General features: G+C 37.5%; 1 protein-coding gene across 1 annotated transcript in view; it reads left to right on the top strand.

Moving 5' to 3' along the window:
* The first annotated feature begins 258 nt into the window (after positions 1 to 258).
* The window catches only part of LOC143440687 (vomeronasal type-2 receptor 116-like), a 35,841-nt gene continuing 17,108 nt past the window's right edge, over positions 259 to 18,991 (top strand). The window contains exon 1 of the mRNA XM_076927466.1: positions 259 to 476. Coding sequence (XP_076783581.1) covers positions 259 to 476 — 218 coding nt within the window. The remainder of the gene's footprint in view (positions 477 to 18,991) is intronic.

The raw sequence follows: 18,991 nt of genomic DNA, 5'->3' as shown, positions 1-18,991 counted from the left end.
GAAGTCATAATGCCTTCGGCTAGTGAAGAATATGAAAAATAAAACATATTTCTGAACTTGTTTTTCACTTGAATAGAGGGCTCAGCCACACAGTCCAATGGAAAGGATAGTTTCAAAATTCCCAATGGCTTTCCCAATCCCATAGAATAATTAGTGGGACAGACTGAGTCACCAACATACATGATTGCAAAAACATGAACCAAGAATATATGTATTAGATACTGTATTCTGCAACAAGAAGACCAATGTACTAATAGAATGTTCTCCTGGATTTTAATCTTCCAGCTCTTGCAAATTCCAACATTTGTCTCTGCTTTTACCTATAATATCAGTAGATGCTTTTACATAATCACTGAAGAGTTTCACCAGGAAGGAGATGTTGTAATTGGTGCATTTTTCCCTCTTCATACTTTCTACACTGGGAAGAAAACGCCACATTCAACTCTACCATATCAATATTTGGACAATTACATTCAGTGAGTACAATTATTTACTTTTCAATTTCAGAATTTTTATGACTTAGTTGGTGTAGTCATTAAAATTTACTTATTCTTTATTTTATTTTTGACAAATTTACTCAATATTTTTAATGTTTTTATCAATTTTATATTGCTTTTCAATTATTTTCCTCATTCAGGGGGAAATGAAATGTTAACTTTGTATTCATTTTAGTAAATTATTGATAACTATAACCTCCTGTTTGCCATACTTTTTATGCCACAATGTCTGAATAGTTTTCATTGTTATTATTTCAAAGGATGATTTATTGTAAGTCTGATATTGTTCATATCATTTTGGAAGTCTTGATTGTGCCTGTGATGTTAGATGATGTTATTGAATGCAGTAAGTTCCAAGTGTTTGTTGTGATGCTTGAGTGAAGAGGCCATGTGTGTTACATGAAGCTGATTCCACAGTTAGAAATCTCACAATTAGAAGTTGTGAATACTTCTGTTTTCTTTAGATATTGCATCTATCTCATATTTTATTATAAGTGTTTGTTTGATAATTTAATTTTTATTCTCAGACAGCTTTTCTGTGTTTACCTGTTTACTCCATTGGTTTGCAGTAATTATTCTTGTTTTTATATATGTATCTAGCATGACATAGTGAGTATGAAAGTTTTATCTTGGTGTTGTTTCTTAGCTTTAGTTAAATAATTCAGGTTAATGGGTAGTGTCAGACAAGTATTGCTCAGTAAATATTCATGTATGTTTCTTAATAAAGTAAATAAGATGTTTTTATCTAAACCAGACCTTGCCTTCCCAAGAATACTTTCTTAGATCTGTATGGATATAGGCAGTATGGCATGGAAATAGAACAAATACAATTATAAATACCTGTGAATACATGAAGAAATGTGTTGGAAATCAACAAGAAGAAAATGACCAAAAGATATAAATGAAAATTTTTAGAACTTCTAAAAGTAAATTTGTCAAAATAAGTGGTTAAAAAAAAAAACAAATAATGTGTGAAGGTGAATTATGCTCTGTGTGACAACTCTCTGTGTTTGGTAAAAATCTTTAAGGTTTTAAGGCATTAAATCAAAGAGAGTTGAGGAAAAAATTGTTTAGATATAAATTAAACTTCATGGTTTATTTCTTTGACAGATTTATTTTGAATTTTAAAACATATCAATCATGGTTATATAAAATTTCTTATTTGGATAAAACATTTCATGGAATTTCTAATTTTTAGGGAATCAAATTTTTACTAAAAGGAAAAAATATTTTCTCATATGCATAGTAGATGAGACAACTTTGGTTGTTGGGTGGGGCCTCTTTTACTTCATTATAATTAATGTTCCTTATAAATCCACATTTCTGGTGCTTTTTCCTTTCAGGTAACAATATGTTTCTCTTTCTTTTGCATACCAGAAAGTCTTTCATGGAAATCACTCTTCTTCCAGATATGTGAGCAATTAGTTTGGTTTAGTCATTATAAATAAGACAACTGATTGCTGTGAAAAACATTGAACTTGCATAAAGTCAGAAATATATACACTAAATTAATGACAAAATTCAGTCAATTTTATTATAATGTATTAAGAATATTTGCTGTGTAGAGTATTCCTTATGAGTATGGAATAATTTTAAGAGAAATGTGGCTTATTTTATATTTTCAAACTTGTTATTACATCCATTATTTGCATGTGTGTACATACTTTTGACATAACCCACATTTGCAGGTGAAGGTAAAACTGTTCAAACAAACGTTCTCATTCTGCAACGTGTGTGCTAAGATCACAATTAGGTCCTGAGGTCCAGTACAAGAATTCTGAAATTCATAAGTTGTATTATTGTCCAGTATGTTCAATCCCTTGGCTGTCTTATCTTGAATCGTTCCAAGTCAAGTTGTCAATTTTCTCTAGGGATCTATGAGAGTGATATATTTTCCTTCTCATCAAGTAAAATATGGGTTTGGACAAATATGTCAAAATTAATTTCATCAAATATATTCATTGTCTTGCTCATAGCTTGTTAAAATTGATTTATCCCAAGAATTCAATTCTAAGCATATTTTAAAATAAACTTTATTATTTTACTGGAGCTATGTACCATTGTGAACAATTTTACATATTAAACAACAAGCCAATTTTCTAGGACATTTTTCATATAGATAACACCTTCTGGATCCTTTCTATCATTTTCCCTTATGTATATGACCAATGAATATGGCTCCACTCCTAACTATAATGTGATGTTTATTTGGCTTTCAGTACAAAAGCATTTACTGAATCTTGAATGCAAACACAATTCCTTCATGGCCTTATTATCATTACTTTTATTAACTACAAAAGCTCTTTCTTGCTGTCTACCTTGTTGTAACCACTGTCCTTTATTACATTTGCACTTATCATTGTCAGTGAGGTCTTGTTTCTGGGCTCTATTTTTCTCTGTGTGTATTCTAAGAAAGACATAATCTGCAGAGGTATATTTGATCAGAATTAAAAATACAAAGAAAAGCAAGCAGCTCATAGCATATAGTGTACTCTTTGTGGCATAAATTTCTTTGGCAATTTCTCACTGTGTTAAGTCCAAGTAAAGTTGTGAATTTTCTCTAGGAATTTATGAGAGTGATATATTTTCTTTCTCATCAAGTAAAATATGGGTTTGAACATATATGTCAAAATTAATTTCATCAAATATATTCATTGTATTGCTCTTAGCTTGTTAAAATTGATGTATCCCACAAATTCAATTCTAAGCAATTTTCTTTTTAATAGACTTTATTATTTTTCTGGAGCTAAGCATCACTGTGAGGACTGACCCCCTTTTTGTCAGCACTGTAAGGATTATTTTACCATAAAGCATATGCTTTAAAAACTTGGTGTGCAAAAGAGAGTGAACAACTCTGTTTACTAAAGTTGCATATGATCATTTTTCTGTGATTGTAGATTTTGAGTACCTCTGTTCTATTAGTAGTGATAATTAATTGATACTCACATGTACAGAGTTCTCAAAAATTATATGTATCTTTAAATGTTTATATGTATTTATTTGCATATATAATATTTATTCATAAGAAAGTGTCATTGATTTATTTCTCAAATTAACATCCTACTTATCAATTTCCCTTCATATTATATTATTTCACTTACATTTTATTGTCTGTTTTACTTTAAATAATTTTTTGTAATTTTTATTATTTTTTTGTGATATCAAAGCAGTTTATTAACCATTCAAATAAAAATGAGGTTAATTTCTAAACACATACGTGCATTCACAAAATAGCATTATAAGTAATATCAAAAAATGTACTCAAGTAGGTAGAATAAGCAATTTTTCTATACCCAGGCTTCCAGGCAGTAGATCATACTTTTTTGTTATGTTTCAACACCTCTATTGCTTGCCATCATATTGATATTATTATGACTACTTATTTTTTCTTCTTGTGTGTATTTGTGAATGTGCTTATGTGTGAATATATGAACCTCTCATGTTTGTATCCATCGAGTCCAGTACTTGTATTGGATCCTCAAGATTTGGACGTTTGTGATCTGCCTAATATTATTTCTAGGAATGGAACTTGAATACTTTGGGAAAATGACCCCCTAAATTGCTAAGCAAGTCCTCCTCCCTACCATAAAAATTATCCATGCCAATCTTAATAATGATAATATATTTATACCTATTAGCAACTCAGTGTATTAATCATATTCCTCCACCTAATCCAGTACCCACCCTCTCTGCCCATACTTCTCGTTCACAAATTTAGAATTTGTCAGCAGCTTTCATAGGACAAGCTAATAACTAGTAGGTGATCTTCCTGAAATGACTTTGCTTTTGATTACATTTATGACAAAGCTCCAATTGTCAAAGTATAGAAATAAATCATTTTAGAAAAGATTTTTGCTATTAATATGCTTTTCCTGTTATTATTAAACATATATAACAACCACTAGCTATTTTCCCATCCTTTGAGCAGATCTCTGGAGATCCAGGAAGATGCACTGTCTTGTAGTGATGCTATATAAACTAATAGCTGACTTCTAAATTCTTAATAATGATCTTATAAAAATTCTAAAATTATATTTGTGTTTATTAAGCTTTATTATAGTGTGACTCAAAATTAGGTCCTTTTCTGATAGTCAAAGCTGCCTTGAGAACTTTGCTAGTCCCTCATGTGTCACCTGTTAATTTCTTTTAGATAGTAACCAGAATTCTCCTACTCAGATCACAGTCTAATAAGTTGTACAACAATTAAGCATAGGTCATAAAAATGGAACTACAATTTACTATAGGTGTTAGGACAGAATATAAAATATTGACTCAGTTTATCTATGCAAAACTTCATTAACAACTTACTTATGGCTTTTAACTTGAAAAGAACCTGTGGAGCTGTGACAGATGATGAATATTTAGCCAGATAATTACTTCTAATGGATATTCATGTAAACATTCTGTGTTGTAAACTTCTATTTCAATTTATGTTTTCATTTTATGTGTGAGCTTGTGATTAACTTTTTTACATGTGAATAATATGTATCCTAAAAAAATGTATAAGTGTTGAGGACAAAGAGAAAGGTCAGAGGAACTGAACTGAGAACATTTTTAGACAAAACACTTCTTAGACAAAGAGAAGTTAGAAAAACATTTTTTATTGCCCCACTTAGGATCTTTCTGCTTTTCCCACTTTTCTAAGATATCTTTCATCAGAAACATTTTACAACATAGAAACAAAATCTATAATCACTTTGCAAAGTGTCCCTTTTTCTTCCTGAGACATTCAACCAGCAGACTGAAGGTCAGAGCTGTGCAGTTCCTGCTGAGATAGATCAAAAGCCACATTACTTAATCCCTAGTTGCCTGGCTACAGATGTAAATCTTCTAAACTAGAAGCTTCTTGCCCTCAGAAAGAACAAGAACGTTTTTTAGTACTTTTAAAATTTATCATCAGCATTTCAGTATAGGTAGGGTGCTAGAATATTTGGAGACCCTAAGACTTTAAAGCCATACTAGAGTCCTATTCTTTGCCTTGTTCAGACTCTCTCCAGGCCAGGAAGCTCTCAGCATCTAAATTGGAGCCTAGGAACAGGGATTTTCCTGGAACCTGGAAGGTAAGTTCACAGGGATAGGACTCTCAACTGGGTCTTGCAAAAGCCTCTTGGCCAGGGAGTGCATGATTATGGAAAGTGAGACATAGGAATTGATATTGCCTACTGCCATCATCAGAGGCTGATATTGGGTAGAATCAGTGCCTGGATTATGCTGGGAGCCATCAGCTCTGGGTAGAATTGCTTGGTACCATCAGGCAGTTTTACCTTCACTTCTGTTGGGAGCTATTATCACCAACCTTAGATCAGGACCCATCAGCTCTGGGTTGTGTGCAATTTTCATGTTTCTTTCAAAATGGGACAAATTAAATCTATTGACAGAAAGTTTATAAATGTTATGAAGCATACTCTTCTTAAAAAGGCCATTAAGGCTGGCACTAGCAAGCTGACTGACTTTCTTAAGTTTGTACAAATGGTCAGTTCTTGGTATCCAGGAAGGTGAATGTTAGATATGGATTAATGTGAGAAAACAGGGTTAGATATTAAAAACTGCTTTACAGAGAATGAAAGGTTAGGCATGCCCCTTACATCCTTTGCTATTTGGACTGTGCTCAGGAAGTTGTTGGGAGATGACAAAAAAAGGCCATATGTGCCCAGGAGACATTAGATTCACCTCCTTGTGAGGGGACTCCCTTACTACTGTCTCCATCAGGATCTAAGAACAATGTTTATTCCTTGACATAAACATCTGAGAAAAGTAGCTCAGGAGAGGGTAGTGATAAATCAAAAGAAGAAAAATCAACCTCAGAAGAGGAAACTGACTCAGGAAAGAAACTAACAAAATATGAATATAAATGTCCTACTCTGCAGCATTTAAATATAAGTAATTTTATAAGACATCCTGAAAAAAAAAGAAACCAACGTGGCCTATAGGATCTGCTGCTGCTGCTGTACTCCCAACTCAGTATCAGGGCAAATAATTAGGTTGTTTCCCAGTGAGAATGAAGAATAACAAATAGGATAAGGATCCCTTATAAGAATCCTTGCCATTTAAATTGCTTATAACACTTCATGATAAATTTAAAATAGCCAGTGCCTGCCTAACTAAAGATGAATTTTTGCTATGTCTGGATATATATAAGAACTTGGTTCAAAAAGGGTTATCTAAGATGTCTGAAAGAAAAGAGAAGGATGAAAGTGTTATCATATGAAATATTTATGGATATGGGGAATGGTTTCAAAGAACAACTCACTGAAAAAAGAAAGTTCTAATAAAAATAGAAACTTGAGCATCATGAAGATGCTTTTCTAATAGAGATACAAATACCTAAAGGCTTGTTAATGTAATACAGAAACCAAAAAAAAAATGTGTTGAGGACTCTGTTTGTCTGCTGATAGAGGCTCTGAAGCAAAAGATGTTTTTTTTTTTTTTTAAAAATCTGGCCTGTGTCAATGCTACACCCACTTGTCAATTCCTTCAGTAGACAATTAAAAATGGGAAATTAATTTAAAGCATGTGCTGAGGTTGTTACTTTATATTTTCAAGGTGAACCCATTACAAGAAACTCACCAGGCCAGAAGACTACCCAAAATCTTATTAAGATTTCATTTTTCTGTGAGTTGTTCCTTCAAACCATTTCCCATATCCATAAACATTTCATATCTTAACTCTTTCATTCTTCTCTATTCTTTCTGACATCTTAGATAACTCTTTTTTTTGAATTTTTATTTTTTTGGATATTTTATGTACTTCCATTTAGGATTTTATCCTATTTCCTTATTCCCCCCATGAACCCCTTGTCACATCCCCATCCTTCTTTTTGCTTTTATACCATTTTAATTTCATCAAGTATTAAGGTCAGTTCTAGGTTGAGGAACTTGCCAAACAACAGATGCAAATATTCAAGGAACAAACAATACAATAAACACCAATGGTTAAAGAACATGCAAGGCAGTAAACAGAGTCCCATGATCACTCCCATGATCACTATTTCTAAGGACTTAACAAGATGACAAAAATACCTGAGCCTACTTTCCTGTCCTAGCCCAAAGTCATTTTCATGTCTGAAGCCTACTTCTTTCTTCTAGCCTAAAATTTAGAATCCTGTCTGAAATTACTTTTTTGTCTAGCCTAATATTTAGATTCCTACCAGAAATTACTTTTTTGTTCTAGCCTAGGATTTAGATCTCTGCTTGAAATTACTTTTTTGTTCTAGCCTGACCAGTCCAGCTGGACAACCAAGTAGGACTCTTAGACCCTGTGAAGTGGACTAAGATGTGTGTCAAAATAAGGAGGCACAGCAAGTCAAGATCAAGCTGGCAAAGATTTTATTGTTCACATAGGTCATATACTCTGAAAACAGGATATAGGGAGGGGCAGGAAGGGAAAGTAGCTTTGCAGATGGAGGAAGCTGGCTGCAGCTGTGAAGTGTAACTAGGTTATATCTGTTGTTCCCACAAAGCCTTGCCATTACCAGAAGTTTTAAAAGCATCTATCTAGCAGGATATGAACTGAATCTAAAGATCAGGAGGAAGGGTTACTAAAGTGGGTTGCTATGAGGCCTTGTTTGAAGTTCTTAGAACTGAAAATACAGCAAGTGAATTATGGAAGGTAAGCAGAAAGAATAGTAGATAGGAGAGCCAAGGTGTTTGCCAAGAATAAGGCATGCCTTTCCACATCTCCCCCTCCCCTGTATAATAAAGTGCTGGAAGCATGGAGGGGAAAGTAGAGGCCTGATCCCCTCTGAGTTTCAGGTGTTGTACTGAAGGGCTAAGCACTCCTTGGTTGGGAGGCTAAGCCACAGCCTCCCAGATGCTTTTTCAAGGGGACAGAAAGGGGACAGGAAGAGTGACCTAAACCAATCTGTATGCAATCAGGAATGCTTCTCAGGATCCCATCTTTGAGCACAAAGAAAGAGGTATTCGTGCAATACTTTGCCTCACACCCTCTAGCATCTCCCTTTACAGAGGAGGAACAATGGTATCAGTGGTGCCTTTAGAACATCCCACAAAGGCAGCTGCTCTAGGGAATTTGGGGGAGTTTGAACTTTGAAGCAACATGTCAGGGCTGGTGCTTGACAACTTCTGGAGTGGGTTTATCATCAGAGTCCAATTTTAAGTAATGGACCTGGAGTGGCCTAGCTGCCAGGTTGTCTACCTGGGTCTTTATGAGAGTAGCAAGGCAAGTGAAGGCCCAGGGACCAAAAGAAATGAGCAAGAGAAGGCCAATGAGAGGTCTAAGGATAGAAAGGAGCAAGGTAGAAAGCCAAGGTGAGGTAGAGAACCAGTTCTTAGACCAACTCTTGTTTTTTTTCCCATTTTCCTCACTCTCTATCTTTTCTCTAAGTCCTCTCGAACTCTGCACATGCTATCTTTTACTGCCCCTGATTTATCTGCAAAGAAGCATCAGTCTTCCTTTTAAGCAGTGCAGAGTCCTTCCTGTTGGAGGAGCAAGAGATCTAGGACTCATCTATTCTGGAGGACAACTTTAGCTAAAGATCGAAGTGACTCACTAAGGGCTTTGATGCTCTGCTGTAGCTCTCTAACATCTTGATCAATGGTGGTACTAAGCTCAGAGTAGTGCTGGTTGGAGAGAACAAAGGAGAAAATTCTAGTCCCAGGACCTACCACCCTCAGCCTCAAGATGACTGCAATCGTCACTGCAATGATGGGCTCTTGCTTTTGTCAGAGGAGAACTTCATCGTGTCTTGAGGGTGAGGTCCAGGAAAGGCGCTCCTCTTGGTTCCATAAGTGGATAAAGTCATCTGAGGAGTAACTGGCTAACTGCAGGAGAACCTGTACAAAAGATCCTTTGAAGCCATAAAGGTGGTAAGATGTATGCATGGAGTGGGTCCAGAGGAGCAGGCCCACCATGTATCCTCAAGAGGACATAAGGTAAAAGTTGCCTGTAAAGTTAAAAGAGGTTTGAGTCTGATTGTAATGCAAGCAGAGGTAGGAGGCAGTTTGTTCCCAGGAGGTGTGAAATAGGTACCAGATCCCGAGACCATCTCCAAAGAAAATCTTTTAAAGGAGGAATGTTGCCTGTTGCGGACCACAGTACCCCACGTTTGGGGGCCAAAATGTCTCAAACCTTTCTGTCAATGTTGGGACCTGTACTACCAAAAAGCCTTGGGGGCTAAATTGTTAGAGCCAGTACTGCCCCAAGTTGCTCCGGTCTGCATGTCGGGGTTCAGCAAGAGAAAGTGAGGATGGACTCATAGAATGGAGACCAGAGAGAGTGTGATTCAATCCCGTTTATTCTTCAGTCTCTCTTCCTAGTCCAAGTCCCAAGTCTTGAGTTCCTAATCCCTAGTTCCTATTCCCTAGTGACTCCAAGTTCCAAGTTACTTCTTCCAAGTGCTAAGTGACTAATGTCTAATTCCAAGTTCTTCCTCCAAGTGCCAAGACTCAAGTGCCTACTACCTAATAATTCTTCTTCTGAGCTCTCTAGTCCAAGTGTCTTCTTCCTCAATGCCTAATTCCTACTGACTTCTTCTGTCTGCCTCTTACCTTTTATCTGTCTCTCTTCTAAGCCACACCTCTAAGTCACTCCTTTAATCCTGCCCTTAGGTCTTGTCTCTAAATCTGATCTCTAAGTCACACCCTTAAGTCACACACCTTTAAGTCTCACACACCCAAGGGAAAATCCTGGGTATCTAAAGCAAGATGTTATCAGAGTGTACTCAGCTGTTTTAGGCTATTGTAATCAAGTCTGTTGTCAGGGTATATGGCTCAATATGGCTGCAAGGATGATAGCCGCCTTCTGTCAGCTCCCCACAGTTGCCAATGGCAGAAACTATATTTTGTGGAGATAGTAAAATTATTATGGATAGCAATTCTTATATAGAAAGGAGGGAAAGAATAATAGCAAAGCCAGCACTCTTGCGTGAACTCTGGGTGAGAATCATTGATGGCAGCAAACATATGTTCTACCAGAGAAAAGACAAGGTGTGAAGAAAAATGATGAGAAACTGTTGTTAATGAGGGAGTCGACTCTGGCGAGGCATGATCCTGTGAAGGAGAAGCGGGAGGAGGAGGAAGTTGAGAGTTGGAAGGTAGGGCAGGTTGGTGAGAAACCGAAAATGGATTAGGTTTTATAACGACAGAGGAAGTTTTATGTGGAATTTCTTTGAGAAGTTTGCTGCATAGGGATGATGGATGTTAGTCAATGGCCATGTCAGTTTGATGGGCAAGCCGGTTGGAAACAGGGTCACTATCAACAGCAGGATCATCATTCTTGGGGGGAGCATTTTCTGTGGAAGAAGCAGAAGGGAGAGCATCCTCAGATGAGGCTTGAGGCTCCTGTCTGGGAGGGAGTAAAACAATTTGCTTAACCTAACATTCTGGAAGCCATCTAAGGCCATCATTAGCCTGATCATAAATGTAGGCAAAACCTCATCCACAAATGAGGACAGGATCAGGTCCATTCCATTTATTGGTAAGTGGTTCTTTCCACATCACCACGTCACCATGACATTAATCCCCTTGGTGTTGGCATGTCAAAATCAATCAGCTGCAGAGTGGCCACCACTGTCAAGTGTGAGAAAACTGAGGATAATGAGGGCATGTGAGAGGTGATTATGAGGGGGTAGGTGCAGAGAGTAGGGGTGGGGAAGAATGGCCAAGCTTAGTGAGCATGGCTTTAAGAGTCTGATGGTCTCTTTCCACAATACCTTGACCTTTTGGGATACCAGTGATGTGTTTAATGCCAAGTGTAGCACAGATAGTTTTAAAGCTAGATACTGTGTAGCCAGGGCCATTATCTGTTTTTATAATTTTAGGTCAACCCATGACTATTAAACAATTTATAACATGAGAAATAGCATGCTTGGAAGCCTCTCCAGTAAGGGGTGAGGCATAAATGAAGCCACTGTAAGTGTCAATAGATATATGAACATATTTGAGCTTACCAAAACTTGGTATGTGTGTCACATCCATCTGCTATAGGTCATTTGGGAGCAAGCAGGCCTCTGGGATTAACCCCCAAATGTGCAACTGGGTGAAAAGGAATACAAGTCTGGCAGGTCTTAACAGTAGCTCAAGCCTGTTCATGGGTGATCTTAAAGAGTAGGGGAAGAGAATATGCATTGAGGTGATGGAGGAAATGAGCCTGTCATGCAAGCTCAAAAGGATCAGGGTGAGAGGTGAGGTAAATATGGTGTCTTGTAGCCAGATCAGCAAGGCTATTTCCCTCAGAAAGTGGTCCAGGGAGGCCTGAATGAACACGAAGGTGGCCAACAAAGAAGGGGAGCATGCAAGAATGAGTTAGCATTTTCAAAGACAAGTTGTTAAATAAAAGGGCTATTGTCTTCCTGAGGCCCAAGGAGGTGGTGAGCTGTCTCCTCCAAGTGGCTAACAAAACTACTATAAGGTTCCTCATGACCCTGTCTGATATTAGTCAATGCTCCCAAAGCAGTATTCCTAGGCAGGAGTTTCCTCCAAGCTCCCACTGCTGCTTGGCAAACCTGAGCCAAGAGACCATGTGTATAATATCTCTGGGCATCAGATGTATTGTAAGGTGGTTCGCCCATAAGTTTGGCAGCCATGCAATCACGGGTATCAGAGGTTTTGGTGTTACGAAGGGCCAGGTTATGAGCCGCTTCTTGAAATTCAGCCATTCATAATACATAATTTCCTCCCTCTAGTGCACCATGAACCAGCTGAAAAAAATCATTTGGAGTTAACCAAGCCTCAGTAGAGGCCTCCAGTAAGGTGAAGGTAAAAGGGGCATTTGGACCATACTTAGAGGTGGCTGATTTAAGTTTTTCCAGAACTGATAAATCAAGAGTATACACAAGGGTATCTCAGTCTAGGGTCAGCCTCTTGGGGGCAGCTGTGGCCAGAGAATTCTCATCATCTTCATCATCACTAATAGTCACATAGGGGTTAGGATTACGAGGGTGAGCCTCACTAGAAGATGGCTCATCACCTGTGTCTCAAGGAACAGAGGTGTTGCTGTGAAATCAAAGCAGAAAAGTGAGCGCAGGGCCTTTTTAGTTTTCTTCTTAAGGGACTGGGGCCCATCATGAAAGGAATGTTGTTGGCCTGGGGGGAGGGAGAGACCTGCTAATTGTTTATCCAGATCAAGAAGAGTTTTTAAAAGTGAAAGTTGTTCCTGGCGATTATGTACCTAATCTGCAAAGACACTCAAGTCAGCAGTAGCCATAGAGTGTGCCTGCAGGGGGAGTGGTTGTTTGCAAAACTTGATCAAGAGGAGAAGATGGATAGGGTGGTGGGGGATAGAAAGGGGGGGAAGTTGAATAGAGAGTGGCTCGGGATTTTTTTGAGGTTGAAAGAGCCACAATTTCCTCTAAAGGGGGTCAGTCCGGACTATGATATCGAGCAGCTTCCTCGTCAAGGGCAGCTGCATCTCTCAGATTGAGGGGGTTCCTCTCTGCATTCATCCTCAAGACAAATCAAAGAGGGATAGAGAGACTTTAATGGCTTTAGAGGCTAAAGTGGCTTTAATGATTTTCGTGGGCAAAGTTGAAGGTGTCTTTTGAGAAATTTCTACAAGTGGGGGACCCTCAGGACAGGAATTTTGAGAGGGTGGTTGCGAACAAGGGGATTTAGGGGGAGGGTACAAACTTTGACATAGAGCCCTCTCTTCCTCTTCAATGATATTTTGAACATCAGGCCAATTATTGTGAATCTTTAATAAGTCATAAATGAGATTCCAGTAACTAAAAGCTGTAACAGGGACCTGTTTCTGGACCAAAGGTCTTATAATAATCTTGTAAAGAATCACAAACTCTCTTCCACTTCTTCTGATTAATGGTTCCTTCTTGGGGGAACCAGGGACAAAAGTAAACCAAAAAATCAAAAAAATCCCTTTATGTCTTTCTCTTCAAACCTGGCTTCCCGGGTCTCAAGGGAATCCTTAAGCCCTAAAATGAATAAATATTGCTGAGAAATATTCTGACCCATGTCTATATAATGTACCACCTAATTACTCACCAAATGCCTGTTTCAGCATCATGGAACTTCCAGAATCCTGAATGTCAGATCTGCTGCCACTTGAAGGTGGGGTGGTTGTCCCCTCCGGGGGTCTCAGAGCCACACATTGGGTGCCACTTGGCAAGTCCAGCTAAATAATCAAGTGGGACCCTTAGACCCTGTGGAGAGGACAGATGTGTGAGAAAATAAGGAGGCACAGCAAGTCAAGAAGTCTGATCAAGCTGGCAAAGATTTTATTGTTCACACAGGTTATATACTTTTAAAACAGGATATGGGGAGGGGCACGAAGAGAAAAAAAAAGCTTTGCAGGTATAGGAAGCTGGCTGCAGTTCTGGAGTCTAACTAAATTATGCCTGTTGTTCTCACAAAGCCTTGTTGTTACCAGGGGTTCTAAAAACATTTATCTAGCAGGATGTGGGCTAAATCTAAAGATCAGGAGGAAGGGTTACTAAAGTGGGTTGCTATGAGGCCTTGTTTGAAGTTCTTAGAACTGAAAATACAGCAAGTGAATCATGGAAGGTAAGCAGAAAGAATAGTAGATAGGAGAGCCAAGGGTGGGTGTTTGCCAAGAAGGCCTTGCCATAGTTTCCCACACTAGCCTAATGTCAGATTCCTGCCTGCAGCACATTTCCTTATCCTTGGCCAATGTCAGAGTCCTTTCAAGCAGCCCATTTTCTTGTCTTTGGCCATTGTCATTTTCTTGCCTGGCAGCCCAGAAAGCAATCCACATCTCCCCCTGTTCCATTGCATAAATAAGACTGAACATGTCTTAGGTCATTCTGACAACCTTACCTTCCTTACCCATTGTGGAATATGCATTATCAAAAGCAATGCACTTCTGTCTAAGGCTGGTAAGGCTTTGTGCAGAATCTTTTCCATCCTTGGCCTCCCAGCCTGTTAAATTAATAACTCTTTCTGAGGGTCCATTTTCAGTTTCAAGTCACCGACTTCAGCTGACAACATGTTGATGTTGTTAAAGACAAGCTTTAACGGGATAGGCAGGAATAAAAGTATTCCCAGGATGAAAAAAGCTAGCATGATCAAGCTATATATGGTCTTGAAGCTTGACCAAAATGGAAATACTGACCTCAAGCCATGGATAATTTTATCAGCATTACCTACAGAATCAAAGCTCAGGAATAGTATTCTTTTGAATAGTATTCTTTAAATTCATAATCTCACTATGCAAAGTTAAAATATCCAGAGAGGTTTTAGAATTATGCCAAATACCCTACAAGTATCTTTAAACACTTTTCTAATTATAATGACTATCACTGTAAATTTTAGAAATAACATAAATCTATTGGTACTTTGCATGACACTCGAGATGGCTTACTCCTAAACTCTGAACCTCCTTCCAATAATTTGAATAGGATAAAGAACATCAATCCTTTGTTCTAAATATTTATATAAATCCTTTTGTATAAACACATTAGTAACCTTTTTGCTACATGATTAACAAAAGTAGCTGTCTTAACTTCTGTGCCAAAGCAATTTCAGAAGCAGGGGTACTAGCAAAAATGTAATTACAGCTGTTATACCAGCAATGATCAAGCCCACTTCCCCTCAACTTAGATAAAGCTTTTTGAGTCAAGTACTTACTTATATCCAGACACAGTAAAAATTCATTCTTTCAAGTACAGAAAATATTTAATAAATCAGGCTTGGCTCACAAAACTATTCAGGTAATAAGCCTGGATGTATCAGCACACATTGTCTAAATAAGGCAGGAGGTACTATAAATTTTAGTGCTCCTGACTCAATTCAAAGAAGAAATCTAATCAGTTGTCCTCCTTGTCTGAAAGGGTACCACTGGGGTAAGAGTGCTAAGCTAGCTTTTATAAAAATGGCACTACCTTCCATGATACTAATGTATTTTTCTGATTTCTCTGATGTAATGTATGATTAACATTATAATGTTAATCATAATAGGGCAGCAATCTTATCAAACGAGAAACTGTGTAAGGAACCTACCTCGGACACCTCAAACAGAGATAATTCAAAAATCTAAGGCAACCAATCTATTTTTTTTTTTTGATGTAGAATTATCCAACAGTTGTAGCAGGTAACCATTGGCACTACAGGACAGAACCTTCACAAAAATATTTACTCATGACAACTTCTCAAATGGCTACCTTAATTATTAAGCTCTTAAAAAATGATTTTCTTCACACAAGAAATCTTTGCATAACAAATGGAGCTAATGACAATAGTTATTGTCTTTTTTTTTCTTTTTGGTTTTTTGAGACAGGGTTTCTCTGTGTAGTCCTGGCTATCCTGGAACTCACTCTGTAGACCAGGCTGGCCTTGAACTCAGAAATCCACCTGCCTCTGACTCCCAAATGCTGGGATTAATGGCATGCGCCACCACTGCCTGGCTAAGTTATTGTCTTTTAAGTACTAATGATAAGCCTTTTTTATAAAAAAAATTGTAAGACAGCCACCAGACAAGAATTGCCTCTTTCCATTCTACAGACAAATTACTGTCCAGAAAAGGACACACTTGCAGAATAGTCAACTGATTATATCTGCCTAGACAGAGTAAGCAGCCCTTAATAATTCTGCAGCACTAAGAGCTGTCAGATGATCCTGGGCCAGAAGGTGGAAGAACAGATGCTCCAACGTTTTGAAGTAGAATGAGTGTCCAGGTGTTCAGAAGTCTCTATAAATTGGCTAAGTTTTAGAAGCTATGCTTTGTGCTTCTCACAATTATAGTTAATTCAGTCATTCTGGATTTCTGATGGGGTTGAAAACTTATAGCCTCATAGCCAATCCTGGCTATTTACCTTGAGAGAAAATATTTGAGTGGATGGTTGTCAGCTGACATTCATCCTAAAGCCAAGGAAAAAGCCAGGTTCAGAACTGTTTTAGCTAGGATAGATGACAGAGGTTCTGGTTAATCAACAAAATGATGGATTTGGTACTAGGACTATCGTGTACCTCACTGGTACAAATTGGCATAATTATGCTCTAATTGTCTTTTGAGAGAAAAGTTTCATTTTAACAGGAAGGGTGATATGTAGGAGGAGCTAATGTGGGAGGAGTACTGAGAGGAATAGAAGGAGTAAGAAGAGGAGGAGAAGAAGGAGAGGAGAAGCTAGGTGATGAGAGAGAGAAAGATGGGGGAGACAGGGAGGCAGATGTTCATGTATTTCCACCAGTCAAAGATAGCTGATATATCTAGGTTGGGTAGTGGGTTACACCTCTGATTGAACAATACCAAACTTATAAAGCCTTTGATTAACATTTTTAAAAAATATATAAGTGCAAAAAGGATAAGGGGGCATGGGATAGGGGTTTTCTAAGGGGGAAAATGGGGAAAGGGGATGGCATCTGAAGTGTAAATAAAATATCCAATAAAAAATGGAAAAAAAAGAAATACACTCCTTTAAATGATAAAAAAAACCAAAACTGTGTCACTATTTTATACCAATTTTACAATCTTATCCCCAACATTTAAAATTACAAATCTTGGCCGGGCCATGGTGGCGCACGCCTTTAATCCCAGCACTTGGGAGGCAGAGGCAGGCGGATTTCTGAGTTCAAGGCCAGCCTGGTCTACAGAGTGAGTTCCAGGACAACCAGGACTACACAGAGAAACCCTGTCTCGAAAAACAAAACAAAACAAAAAAATTACAAATCTTGCTTCAATTTAGAAATTGCCTTTTCTGTATTGGACATGTTCAAGTTCATTCTATTCTTTCTGGTCCTATGCATGAAGGTAAAGATAAATTTGATTAATTGAAAATACATTGGTGCTTTTATAGGAAGGTAACTTAGCAAAATCTTACAATATCATCAAATCAGTTCTGCACTCAGAGAAACTGCTTCTGATGAAGTTCAATACAATTCTCAATCAAGTTCACTTTGTGTTGCCCTCGTACCTTTGAGGTTGAGGTCATCCTAGAATATTATTTGTCTAGAAGAAGTCACATATTGAAGAAACCTGACTCTTCTTCCAGACGTAATCAAATAGCAATATTTTTGTGCTTTTAGTAGAAATGGGCCCCATAGACTCGCGTGTGAATGCTTCACCTATATTTTGGAGTAGGTATGTTCTTGCTAGAGTTATTGTGCCCCCATATGTAGGGGTGGCTTAGAAGTCTAAGACACTCAATTTTGCCCAGGGTTTTCACTTCTGCTTCCTGTGGATAGAAATGTAGAGCTCTCAGCTCCTTGTTCAAGAGCATTTCTACCTGCACACAGCAATGCTTTCCACCATGATGAAATGGACAAGATCTCTGAAATTGTAAGTAAGCTGTAGTTAAATGTTTTCCTTTATGAGGCATGTTATGGTCATTGTGTGTCTGCACATCTACCAAATGCAAGGAAAACAGAAGTTGATTTAAGAGAAAGGTTAACTGCTATGATAGGCTTTGTTTTGTATTTGGAGGAATATTGATTTTGAAACTTTTTTAGGAAAATAGAGAAATTCTTTTAGTGCTGATTAATGAACCAACCAAAGAAGAATGTGGAAAAAAGTGTTACTGAGTATAATTTAATCTCTGCATTACTGGCACAAGTGGACACAGAGGAGAAGAATGTTAGTATGTTTCCTAGAAATTGCTATTGAGATATCTTGGAAAAGAATGATGCTGAATTTTGACTGTGTTCAAAGAGTGTGCCTAAAGTTAAGTGTAGAGTTATAGATTTATTCTTGGCAAAGAAAATTTCAACAATGCCTCTTTTTGTCAATGACATGTAGTCATTAGTGCTTAATCATATAAAGACATAGGAAGAACATTGCAAAGCTGAAAAATATAAATGTAAAATGTACAGATTGAGGACAAAAAAGAGTACTAAATACCACTATTAACTTAATTACTGTATTTAAACACATACAGAGATTAAAAGAAAGCCTGATGCTAAATGAGATAAGAGGAGTGAAAATCTCTGGGCAAAATTCCACCCAGCTATGCTTCCAATTTGTAAAAAGGAGTTTAAGGTCACCAGCTTTGTTTACAAATTGAATTTCAGGATATCCAAAATTAGAAAGTAAATGAAAGCAAAAGGCACAGAAAACTGGTGAAGATTTAATTTTATGAGGAAGCCATGTTCCAGCCCTAGTATGCAACCTAACTTGGCAGGTTAAGCCATGTGGCTCTGGCATTTAGAATCAAGGATTAAAGAAAGTAGTTATGGCATCTTTCTTTGTGACTGAGGACATCTTTTAAGGCCAAGATTATATCAAGGATGTTTGTACAAAGAGACTTAGCGGAGACATTATATCAAACTCCAAAGGAGAAGTGTTGATTGTCTAATGATATTTAAGATGCCAGAAGCATGGAATAACTGCCCAGAACTACTGCTAACTGGGAATGAAAAAGCCCAATAGAATGATATGTTTTGAAGTCAACAGAATTGTAAGGAATTCGAGATTTAAAGAACATTCTGAAATCTGACATGGAATTGTAGATTTTGAAATTTGCTCAGGTTGTTTTTCATCTTGCCTTTATCAAATATTTTCTGACTATAATCTTTTTTTCTCAAATTTGAAATGGTATTGTAAATTCTTTGCCATTATATGTTGAAAGGATGTGA

The sequence above is a fragment of the Arvicanthis niloticus genome, chromosome 30 (assembly GCF_011762505.2).
Source record: "Arvicanthis niloticus isolate mArvNil1 chromosome 30, mArvNil1.pat.X, whole genome shotgun sequence".
Taxonomy (NCBI): Eukaryota; Metazoa; Chordata; class Mammalia; order Rodentia; family Muridae; genus Arvicanthis; species Arvicanthis niloticus.
Note: the sequence above shows the minus strand (reverse complement) of the source record. Positions and strands in the feature narration are given on the sequence as shown.